This window comes from Calonectris borealis, chromosome 1 (genome assembly GCF_964195595.1).
Source record: "Calonectris borealis chromosome 1, bCalBor7.hap1.2, whole genome shotgun sequence".
Taxonomy (NCBI): domain Eukaryota; kingdom Metazoa; phylum Chordata; class Aves; order Procellariiformes; family Procellariidae; genus Calonectris; species Calonectris borealis.
The window spans coordinates 200,208,629-200,220,925 of record NC_134312.1 but is presented as its reverse complement, the minus strand read 5'-3'; the positions used below and the strand labels follow the sequence as shown (position 1 = coordinate 200,220,925).

General features: G+C 50.6%; 1 protein-coding gene across 1 annotated transcript in view; it reads left to right on the top strand.

The window, feature by feature from the left end:
* The first annotated feature begins 5,494 nt into the window (after nt 1-5,494).
* The window catches only part of FGF9 (fibroblast growth factor 9), a 30,336-nt gene continuing 23,533 nt past the window's right edge, over nt 5,495-12,297 (top strand). The window contains exon 1 of the mRNA XM_075139934.1: nt 5,495-6,595. Within this exon, the coding sequence (XP_074996035.1) occupies nt 6,319-6,595 (277 nt within the window). The 5' untranslated portion in view covers nt 5,495-6,318. The remainder of the gene's footprint in view (nt 6,596-12,297) is intronic.

The following is a 12,297-nucleotide window of genomic DNA, read 5'->3' as shown; positions in this document are numbered from 1 at the left end:
CTGAGGTCTTCGCCTGGGCTCTGGGCGATGCGGGACGAAATGCCCTGGCTGGCCACGGTGCTGTAGATGGAGAGGTAATCGCTTCCATCAGGAAAGTTAGCGAGGCCTTTGGCCATTCCAGAAAGGGGGCATGGAGCCATCATGGAGCTGGCATGGACCCCCTTCTCCATCGGGGTGAAGGCACACCGGGCTGCTGCGCCTGCCGCAGCGCACGCAGAGTGGTAAGTGGGGGCACGCGCCCAGCTCCTGCCGAGCTGGGCAAGCGCCGAGAGGCACCTTCTCCCTGCCCCTGGGAGGTGACGACGAGCTGGTTGCTGGCTGCAGCTCTGGCCTAGCACTGGTAAGTAGCATCCAGCTGATGGTCTGGGTATGTGCCTTGGTTGGTACACGAATGCCACCTCATCTTTCAGATAGTGAACTATCTACAAAGGAAGTGTATCAGACAAAGGAAGAACTGCAGGGACACCCTGCAGCCTGCTGGTAAACCCTGCCAAGCCTGCAGTCGCAAATGAGCACCAACAGTACCGGAGCATGAAGAAGGCAAGAAACCTCTTTGATTAGACGCCGTGTGTGCTTGGGGAGGAAAGGTGCACAAGGCAAAGGGTGGGCAGTGATAGACCCGTTCTCACAGTGAGCAGTCCTGTGAGCCATGCCGCACAAATCACTTGCCATGCAGAGGCCTCTTAGGTCATCTGCACACACGGCAACTCCGATTTCTTCCCCTTTTCTCCTTCCAATCAATGGCACTTTGGCTCTTGAGCTGGAGGGACTTGCAACATTATGGACAATCAATTCTTTACTAAACCCAGCAGATACAAGGTAACTACAAATATACGCATCGGAGAAATCTGAAACATATTCGGCAGCTTTCACACTTACATCACCCTATCCACCTTCAAGTATCAGCCACAAGGACATGCATTCCAAAAGAGTGTATCAACACTAGTGTCAATGCACTCAACTGTATCTGACCGATAATGGCATTATTACTTTTGTACTTAAATTAGGTATCTTAAAACATGTAACCTGATAACTCCTTCCCTAGGATGGTCACAAAGATTGTATTCTGCCAATGCTTATTTAATGTAGATTCCCTAATTCCTGTATGCAGCAAAATACTGTAATGGCCTACGAAATCCATGTCAGATACCCTGCTGTGGCTGTGTATCACATGGTGACACTCATGCTGGTGTTTTCTTGGAGTTTTCCATCTAAACTGCATGTTTTACACTCTTCTGGTCTGAAAATTTGGTGAACTGGGAAACAGGCCCTTTCAGTTGCCCTCTGGGATTCTTAGAGGTAATTTTTTTTGTCATAAACACTGCTATTTTTTCTACAGTTTCTGAAGTGAGAAAGCAAATACATTCCTCTAGCTCAAGTTTTCTAAACTTGTGGGCACTTCTTATGCTAATCCAGTTAACTTGAATCACGTGGCTAATAGATTTTCACAAATGTTTTATTTGTTTCCAGGCAATCCAATGTTTCATAATCATGACTTTCAGTAACTTTTTGTTGCTGAGATGACATGGGTTTTCTTTGGAGGATTAATTTGTGCAGCTATATTAATAGTTTAGTGCCCTCACCAGCCACTCTGGGGAAATGCTGAATCACATGTATAGCGCAGCAGGTGGGATCCATCCAGTCCTATCTAGGCCTCTGTCATGTAGAAGTCTACATCTAATATAGGCTCCCTTCATACACAAAGAAGAATTAAGCATCTTTAGAGCATGAGTCATGTCATCCTAAAGTAGACGCCTAGAATAGATCAGATGATTTGTGCCCTAAAATTGCTCCTATTTTTCTGCGTTAAAGTAGTTTAGATCTCGATGTCTCCATTGTAGCCGCCTCAAGAGAGGTGAGATGAATTAATACTCTTATCATATCCAGGTTTATATCATGCTTCAAAGTACCCTAAAAATTGTTACTTATAAAGAAAACTGAAAACAGAGTTACTTTCTATATTATTCTCGATTTATAAAAAGGCTTTTAAAAGTTTGCTGACTCAAGACATTTTAGTAAAAATGGCAAATGCCATGTGTTTCACGGGAAAGTCGTAGCACCTCTCTTTTTAATAAGTCTTACAGTTCTCCGTCTGCAAGGTTGGGAAATAAATGAGTTAGATATATTGTAGGTCCAGAGTACGATCCTGTACATTTGGTGAAATTAAGCCATCTGGGGGAATGAAGAAAAAAAAAAAATTCCTGTGGCAGGCTGATTTATTTTTTTAAATGACACTCAAAAATTGATACGTGAAAAGTTCATGTAAAGCTGAACTGGTTGGCAGAGTACAGGTGAAACAGTTTTAAAAAAAAAAAAATTCATAATGTCTAAAACTTGCCAAAGATGTCACACTAGTGTGGTACGTGTGAGGAGAACATGTACCAGGAACTCCTCAAGAAATGCAGGATCCTTCTGACCAGCTCTGCTCGCAGGAGTTAAAATCCTGCATAAAGCTGATGAGTAAGCTCTTGATGAGTCACTGTGGCAGATGCAGTCTTTAATTCCAGGAGGGTATAAGGGAAGTGGGTGTGAATCTCAAGGAGAGGGGAGCTAGGGGTAGGGATGTTCCTGCCTCAGTGTCTTGGGGATAGAAGTGTAGGTTTTGAATACAGCCCCAGCTATCAGTAAAGCCAAACTTCTGTGAGGGGTAAGCTTGACATTACACATCACACATAGATTTTATGTGAAGCAGGGTTGGAACACCACCTACTCACAGATGGGTATAATTTTGGGGATGTCCTGCATAATTCATGTGTGGCTTTGATACTTATGAGTAATTCAGACATCAAAGCCTCAACTTAGATAACACTTTTATAGCACTAAACTTCCTATAGCCAATAATCTGTGGGCTTTCATTTAAGTTCCTTTAAAAAAAAGCAACTATACCAATACTTCCTTCTTTACCTTCAGTTATTTTTCATAAGGTATGTTGGTGTGAAGTACAAGATAGAAAATACTGAAGCCTGGACTAGAGAAAAAATTAAAATTCCATATAATACTCTTCACTGGGAATAGAAATGTAAATTTTAAAGCACTGGAAAGAAGCTGGGAGTCTCTTTCCCAATTGTTTCTAGACTGAGAGCACACCAGATACCAGGCCCTTCAGCCGCTCTGCAATATTCCCTCTGCTTTGCCAGTGGCACAAACCTTCACTTTTCAGCAGTCCAATTTCCTAACAAGCAATTTTATGTTCTCTTCCAAGTTAGCCATTACGCATGGAAAAACCTTCCCATTAATAACCATAAAGCTCCTTTATTGTTCTCCTTCAAATCTCCTTAAAACTTCCTTCTGACACCAAACACTTGTCATTGGCCAGGCCTGTTGCTTTTTATTCTCGAGGCTGGTTTTCCCTTATCCTTCCCCCATGGGTCTGTAGTATACACCTGTTGTCTTTCATCATGGGTTAAGATCATAAGCTCTTTGGGCATAGACCATCTCTCTTATTACATGTGTCTACAATATCCGACACAATGGGACTGTGAGCCCTCAACGGGGCCTCTGGGTACTGCCATGATCCAGCTGATAAAGAATAATTATTTCTGACATGGTTAGTTCTACACTTTTTCCCCAAGTCATTCTGCAGTTGTTCACGCTGATACAACCAGTGTGCGTCTGTGCGCAGTGTCTTTGAACCCGATATACGGGGTAAATGCTATGGAACTATTTACCGGAGAGCGCTGACTTTCCTGCTTTGGAGTTGGGGGGGCTCGTCTGCTCTTGCACATCAAAATGCATGGACTGACACACAGCAACTGTTTCTTTTTGTGGGTTTGTACTGAGCTAGCGTGATGGGACCCTGCTCTGAAGCTTCTGCATCCCATCCTTCAGATAGTAATAAAGACCGATGGAGTCAAATGAAAGGGAGGTGGCTCATGCGCCACTGGCATGGAGTGTGTCAGTTCCCTAAAGGTCCGCAGGGATTCAGGACACAGCCTTTCCCTGCAGCAGTTTCCCCGCTAGATGTGGAAACTAGAAGTCTCTTCCCTCCTCTCAGTGGCAAGTGGAGGGATACAGAAAGGCTGCACCAGTCAGAGCTGGGTTGCTGGCTTTTGTGGTGGGGAAGGCAAGGAGAGCTGCTCCCTCCGCCGCATGCCCACCGAGCAGGGGGACATGCAGAGAGTCAATTATTTTTAATTACCCCCCTTGCAAAATTCTCCTTCTCCAGAGCTCTGTTTCCAGCCGCCACCAGTGACTTTCCTGGGCCTCGCCACCTCAGAGATGCACACCATCATTCACACCATGCAATCTCTCCCCCCAACCCCCAAGATATTATGTTTCTGCTCCTTTTCTCCCTGCCTCTCTCCCCCCTTCACACCCCCAAAAGAGCCTGTCTTCAGGTTTTGCATTTAATCCAAGGGGCTGCCGGAGCCGTCCTCTCCCTCATGCAAGCCTCTGCATCGTGCCCGCTCCTTGAGCTCTGCCCAAGCAACCCTTCTGCAAAGAGTCCTTTCTGTCCCTTTGCTAATTAATGCAGCTATATCAGAGCGCGGCAAAACCACAATAACATCAATCCTCGGCATCATAAGAAGAAACAGAAATCGCCCCCCCCCCCCCCCCCCCCCGCCGGGTCTCTCCTGGCGGTTTTAAATAACTTCTTTTTTGCGGGGGAGGAGAACACGTACTGAGCATCGGCACCCCCACCTCCCCCCATGCCACCTCCTGCCCGCCTCTCCCTTCTTTCCACCGCGCTCTTAAAAACTTGGGCTGAGCCCGGGCGCGGGGAGCCGCGGTTCGCCCCGGAGCGCCCTGGGCGGCGGCGGAGGCGGCGGCGGGGCCCCGGCGCTACCCGATCCCGCAGCGGCATCCCCGAAACTGACCCCCTGGCAGCGCGGGGGCAGAGCGGGAGGGCTGCGGGCTGCCGGGGCGGGGGGCCGGTGTGGCGAAAGAGAAAAATGCGGCGTGGGCGATAATGACACCCCCCCCTCCCCCGGCTTCCAAACTTCCCGCGACCCCGCCGGTTTGCCTGCCGGAGCTGAGTTTCAACCCCGCTTGGGACAGCGGCAGCCCGGTTACCTGAGGCGCGGTCCGGCCGGCCGCGGGTCGGGGCCGGGGCCGGGGCCGGGGCTGGGGCCGGGGCTGCGCTGCGGGGCGGCTGCGCCTCCGCCTCCGCCTCCCTTGCGGCGGGGCAGAGCGCCGGGGCCGGGGCCGGGCTCCGCCGGCAGGGCGCTGCCCTCCCTGCTCCCCCCAATGTCAAGGGGGACTCGGGCTATGCGGGCATCTCCCGAGGAGCCCGCTTCCCGCAGCGGGCGGGCTCGATATATTTAGCATCGCGCCGCTTTTTTCCTCCCCCAAAGTTTCGCCCACTTATTTATTTATTTGCCTGCGTGCGCCGCGCTGCCGCAGAGCAGTAAGAGCCGCTCCACGCCGTGCCTGGCGTTGGAAGCGGCTCTGTATTGCAGCAGGTAGGGCTGAGCGCTAGGACCTCGGAGAATCCTTCCAGCAGCAATCAGGACTACCTTAAACCCAGCCCAATGCCTCTTCCTGCGCCACTCTGCGTGCTGGATGGAGATCCACAGTCAAGAGCTGCAGCTCAGTGCTGGAGTACAACATTTCACAGGGAGCCCTGCAGAAGCAACACCTGTTTCGAGCCAGCCAAGAAAGACACAAGCACTTGTATGTTGCTGCTTTGCTTGTGGATCGTCAAAAATCCTAAACCAGTGGACATCTGCTGAGCCTCCTGAGAATTCTGGATAATAGATTTGGACGTCAAAAGTTTTTTTTCCTTTTTCTTTTTTCCTTTTTTTTTTTTTTTGGATTTATCTCAGCCAACAACGTGAGATTTCCCCCCTCCCCCTTTGCAGGATTCATGCTGATGTATGCAGTCTGTTATAGAGTAAAAACAGCGCATGCCTTTCTGGAGTCAGAATCCATAAATCCTGACGTAGCCTGTGCATCTTAAAAAAAAAATCCCTATAACGCCTAGGTATTTAAGTTGCTATGGTCATTCTTATCTTAAACCAAATGGAGAAACTACGGATTTTTTTTCTTTATTACAGTTGGATGGGCTGAAGACCGTATTGCTTGCTAAGAGCTGGGGATATATGCATTTATATAGATATACACATCTATATGTTTATAAATATGTCAGTGTGTGAGTATAAAGTGGTGGTTTCTTAGACTAACTGGTTTGACCTTGAACCTGTACCAGTCAAAACAGAATATTACTTTTATTTATGCGTTTAATGGATTGAAGAAAGAACATTTTCTCTGTAACTGCGCTAGGGAGGGGAGAGGAGTGGAATATACCTAATCTTATATCTCCTGGGTTTGGCACCATCATTATTGTTTATTCTTATTCTCTAAAAGCAGAATCTTCTGATGGCTCCCTTAGGTGAAGTTGGGAACTATTTCGGTGTGCAGGATGCAGTACCCTTTGGGAATGTGCCCGTTTTGCCGGTGGATAGTCCGGTTTTGTTAAGTGACCACCTGGGTCAGTCTGAGGCAGGTGGGCTACCCAGGGGGCCTGCGGTCACGGACTTGGACCATTTAAAGGGGATCCTCAGGCGGAGGCAGCTATACTGCAGGACTGGATTTCATTTAGAAATCTTCCCCAATGGTACTATCCAGGGAACCAGGCAAGACCACAGCAGATTTGGTAGGTATTATCCTTAACCCTTTAGTGGTCATGTGATGAAATAATGGGGCAGAACTGCGGGCGGGGGGACGGCGGGGGGGTGCGAGGCGGGCGGGGAGGGGGCTTTGTGCTGATGGCTGATCCGCCGAGGGAAAAAATGAATGTGTCCGGGATTGCAGATGTACACAAGCGGCACCACCGCAGCGGAGCAGCAGCCCTCGCCGAAGTCGCCGGGTGTTTGGTAGCGATGTTGGTGTAGCCCCAAGTTCTGCTTCAGAGCAGACACGTACTGGGAGGTGGTGGCGGTGGTGGTGGAATTTTTGCTCAGGACGTTTCTGCCGAATGATTTGATTTCGCGAGTTTAAAGGGGTTTTAATCATTAACCACTACAATTTAAAATTCACCGAGTTTCCTGAAGGGAGTGGCTGCCGTCCTGTACGCAAATTATCGAGGGCTTTTCTTTCGTTTTCTCTGCCGATTACCTGCCCTAGTAACTGCCTGAATTGCAAACCCAGCCTCTTTGGCTTCTCGGCGAGGACTCACCGGCAGCGCCCGCCGGTCCGCAGCGGGACTCGCCGCCCGCCCCAGCCCGGCCCCGCAGCCGGCAGCCGCGCGGCGCTGCCGCTGCCCGGCGCCCCGGGAGGGAGGGAGCGCAGGTACCCGCCCGGGGTCCGCGCTCCCCCGTGACCCGCCGGGGAGCCTGCGCCAAAACCTGCCTTTCCCGAGCTGTGTGGCGTGTCAAGCTGGCAGCGAATTTGAAAGAGCGTTCCCTGGATTTCATTTCCAGGGGACGCTATTTGTGACTCAGCAGCGAGGGCTGGAGGGCTCATGGCTTCGGCCACTCTGCAGAGCCTGTGCATGCACACACGCACACGCGAGTCAAGTGGGCCTGGACCTTCTTTGCTGCCAGGGAGACTGTTAAAGGCCCGGCAGACGGAACGTACGAAAGTAACTAAAACAGCCTGGATGAGCCGATTCTTTGTTTTTTTTTAAGGAGGGGAGAGGAAAATATGCCAGGTTAGCTCGCCACGCTCCCAGCTGTTGGAAGGAGTTAACTTGTGAGTGAACCAACGTGACAGCACTTAAATTCAGTCGTAAAAACAAAGTCCTGTGGTGATTTTTTTTTTCTCTCTTCGTATTTTAATGCCAGATGTTGAACGATATCTAAACTGTATTTTATTGCTTTGTGAAGCTGTTTAGATAATACCGGTGTTGTAGGAGATGATCTCCAAAGGGCGCAGAAGGGAAGGGGCGGGGGGGGAGGGAAAGGGAGAGGGCTGAGGCACGCATGGTCGCAGGTTTATCCTCCATCCCCCGCCAGCCGCTGCTCCCTGACACGCTCACGCTGCTTCTAGGCTCTGCCTCCCTCCCACGCCGCCCGCCCGCCCGGGGTCGCCGGGGAGGGAAGGGGGGAGCGTCGCGGGTCTCCCGGGGGCGCAACATCCACGCTTGCTGGCGAGAAAAAGTGCGGAAAGTGTTTTAGGCAGCCGCGCAGTGAGGGGAATGGGGGACCCGTGCATCTGGGCATGTTCCTTGACACAGGCAGACGCCGTGCCTAGCCGCTGAGCCACAGTCGCAGGTTTCCCCCTGCCCGCTGCGGGTGCGGGCACACAGCGGCGGGCGCGGTGCGGGGCCGGCGGGGAGGCGCGGTGCGGGGCCGACAGCAGGTGTAGGGCGTCCGCGCCGCTGCGCGCACCGGCAGCCGGGGCTGCGGGGGGCCGGCACCCCGCGGGGCCCCGCCGCCCCCGGAGGAGGGCCGCCAGCTGTTCCCTTCGCAAGGCGGCGGTGACCACATTATTCGCGGCGTCTATTTTTAAAAATGGCTTTCCAGCCGCGGTTGTAGGAAGCTGATGATTCCGGGGGAGAGCTCTTGCAGCCCCTGCAGCGCCTTGGCTTTAAATAGATTAATTTTGCCCTTCTCGGGTTGATCGCCCTCTCCTCCCCAGGATGCACCCTTGTGATAACTCTTCTCCCAGGGAGTGCGCCGGTGACGCCGCTGCTCGGTCCGGGGTCGGGCAGACCGGGCACGGCAAAGGCACGGGGTGCGTCGGGGCTCCCGGCTGATTTGGGGGCCGGGAAGGGATCTCGGTGCTTTTGTATCGGTGCCGTGATATTGCTGTTGTGTTTGTCGCGAGGTGACCGAATAGCAGATGCTATTTGGGTTTTGGTGATTGTAAAGTCTTTTGATTATCCTGGGAAGGTCTGCATCCTGACTCGGGAGCTGCCCGGGGGAGAGCGGGCTAACTTGGTCTCCTCTGAGCGCGTGAGGGAAACCTGCGTGTGTGTGTGTCGATGTGGGGGGACGAGTCAGAAGGAAGTTTTCCTCCAGGAATAAGGAGGACAAAGAGAAAACCCCGGGGGCTGCGCGTAAACTCCTCTCTGGGCTCTGCCCTGTGGGAATCCCCCTCCCCGCACACACACACACGCACACACCTCTGGAGAGACATCAGATAAGAGTAATTCTTTTGTGATGCTATGTTGGATGTGTGCCTATTGCATACAATACACCGAGCCATATTGTGTGTCTATACTCGCCCGGTTCTGGGAGCCCTGGCATTTCGCAATTCCTGCAGGAAGATGTCCATCTCTAAAAGAAGAGCTCCCCGGGAGAGCCCGGTTCGGTCGCCCCCGTAATGCGATCTCAGGTGATCAAAGCCTTATCTCTCCTGGGTGACAAAAGAAAATTTTTTTCATGCAGTCTCCTTTAGTCTAGGGCATTTGCTAGACAGTGGAGTCATTGTAAATTCAGGAACTCTGTAACAGCGGAGAGGCGTGCCTCTGTGCGTCAGCACAAGTACTGCATGCACAGCATTAAAAAAATAGGAGCATGCAGGAAAAGGAAAAAAAAAAAAGCTTGTCAGCAGGTGACCTCCGCTCCCCGGGACCTGCTGCTACAAGGAACCGCTGCGTTCATCATCTGCGGGAGCCGCGCAGCCGCCCGCCCTCCCGTCTCTCCAACTCGCCCTGCCTGCTCCGGCTCTCGGGCTGGCGAGGCGGGTTCAGCGCCGGGGAGGGCGCGGGGGGCGGCTCCGGCCGGCGGGGGGGGGAGGCCCTGCGGCCGCCCGCCGCTTCTGCTGCTGGATGCGGGGGCCGGAGCTGCCCTCCTCCCGCCCCCCCCCCGCGCGGTCTCCGGGGAGAGCCGGCAGTCCGGGGCGGGGGGGGAGGGTGATGCATGCGGAGGGCTCTGGCCCCCGGGAGTGAAAATTGGGGGCCAGGTTTTAGTGGGAGGGAAGGGCCCCGAGCAGCCCCCGCAGCCTCCCTCGCTATTGAGCGTTGGCAGCGGGGAGGGGATGCGGGGCGGCAAGGGCGCTGCTGCCTCCTGGGGGGCTGTGGCTGTCTGCGCTCCCGTCTCTTAATTGGCATCATGTGGGGGAGCGGGCGGAGCGGTGACAGCTGCGACAGGCGGGACGCATCCCGGCGGAGCCCCGGCCGGCGGGCGGGAGGGTCGGGGTCGGGGGGATGCCGGGGAAGCCCCTGCCCTCGCCCCATCACCGGGCTGACCTCCCGGCAGCTTCTCAGCCACAAAGGGCTCTGCTTTCCGCGCCCCTCTGCTCTTCCCCGGGTGAACGATCGCTTGCTAAATAGACGGCAGCACAGCTCCAGCGGCCTGCGCCCTGCCTGCGGGTCCTCCGCCGCTTCCCTTCTCTCTGCTTCCCCGGGAAGTCGTACAGAGAAGTGGCTGGCAGAGATGCTTGTTTACCGTATTCGTTGATGGTGTGTTAGGGTGCTAAGTGGAAGCTAAACTGCTTCAATCCAGCACTACAAAGAGAGCCTATATATAGCCAAAGACAAAAATGTGCAAAGGGCGGAACACCAGCAACAAAAAGATCTGTAGTTGCAAAAACGTTCATTGCTTAAAGCCGAGGCAAACGCTTCTGCAAGTCTGTTCTTCACTAGAGCTAAACTACATGAGAGTTAAAATTTCACGCTGTGAACGACCCTGTGAGCCCAGCAGGAGAGCAGGACTGGCCTTCACGGTCAGGCTGGTGTCCTGCTGCCATTCAGCCTGGTCAAAGTTGGATCATGTGGAAGAAGGTGCGTGAAGGGCTGATGTGGACATGTAAGGAATAACTTTCCCCAAAACTTTCTTCCTAACCTCTTTGTGGAGGAGCAGGTCTTTGCCTTGAAGTGGTTTCATTAAAGAAAATGTTCAATGTCCGACAAGAAGATATTCAGCATCCCATGTACTGAGACAGTCATTTCCTCTCTCCTTTTCTTCTCTCCCCCATTTTTAGCTATAAATAGGGCTCTGGCTTTTAAAGTTTGGAGCTGTCCTGATTTTCATTTGGTCCAGCCTCATTTTGAAGAGGAATATCTATTTTAATATCTAGTTCAGGTCCTAAGTACTATCTGTATATTATAGAAACTATACAGTGAAAATATTCACAGGAGTGTTGGGCCAAATCATGCAATCCTTAAACTGGCAAGACTTGTGTAAGACTGCATGCTTGGCCCCAGATAATCTCTTGAAGGACTTAACAGCATGGCACATAAAACTTGCTGTGAATAGGCTTTTGAAAATTTCAAATGAACAAGTCTCTATTCTGATCTCAAATGTGTGGATGTGTTTTGCCAAGTACCTTAAATTCATCTTCTGCACTTAAATAGGATGTGACAGTGATTTTTTTGTTCTTTTGACACACTAAGCTGCATGTACCCACATATTTGAAATGAGGACAGCAATTAAAGTCTACATTTATACTGATGAGAAAGATGCCAGAATTACTAACCTAGCTGTAGTATTGGTATATTACACCTCTAACATAAGATTTAACCTCAGTTAAAATTGCTTGGTAATATCTATCAGGTAATATGATAGTTTGGTAAAAGCTTTACAGAAGAAGCCTTAGTAAAGAAATCTGGGAGTATTTCATGGCCAGATATAATGGGAATGTTTAAATTGTCTCAATGGATTGATTGTATCTGAGATACGACTTATACCAGATAAACAGCATGGTACCACTTTTTATTACTCCAAAAAAAATCCATAATTACTAAATATTTCCTCCCAGTATTTTTGATTTGTGCATATGTAGAGAATAATTTAAGATGCCCAGGCCTTAAAACAGGGTTATCAAAACAATAAGACTATGATGTTTGTAGTACTGAATAATATATAAGGTAATGATCAATAGTCCTTTACAGGGAATACATTTCATCTTTACATTAGCTTGGCTATAAATTTTCCCTATTGGCTTCAACTTGTGCTGTGTTAGATTTATGTGATTCATGCCTGTTATTGATTAGTGCTCAACTATTTTGCGGGAGATGCCAAATTAATTGTTCAAAAAATCCATGAAAGTGCTTTTTTATTGGCCACGGGAGGCTCGACACGTACTATACTGTTATTTTATTATTTCATGTAAATATAGTTTCCAATAAGCTTTAAAAATAGTTACGTGGTGTGCTTAGACATGAAAATTCACAAAAGCTATTGAAAATGCTACTCTGTGCTTTATTTTGTGGCTCAGAAAGTAGCACAACACAGCAGCGTGCTTCTGAAGGTTGCTGGATAACTCCTGTGAGATCATTACCATCTTACACGAATGCTCCCAAATAGGAAGTAATTTTGATTTTTTTTCCACAAGACTTCGAGGTTTATGCAAGATTTGGCTGGTAGCATCCGCATTGAAGGAGGTAAGCAATTTGCAGGGAAGGCTGCCAAAAAAACCCCAAACCCTCAGAACCAGATGAGCTATTTGATACAGACCCTTGCTGTACCG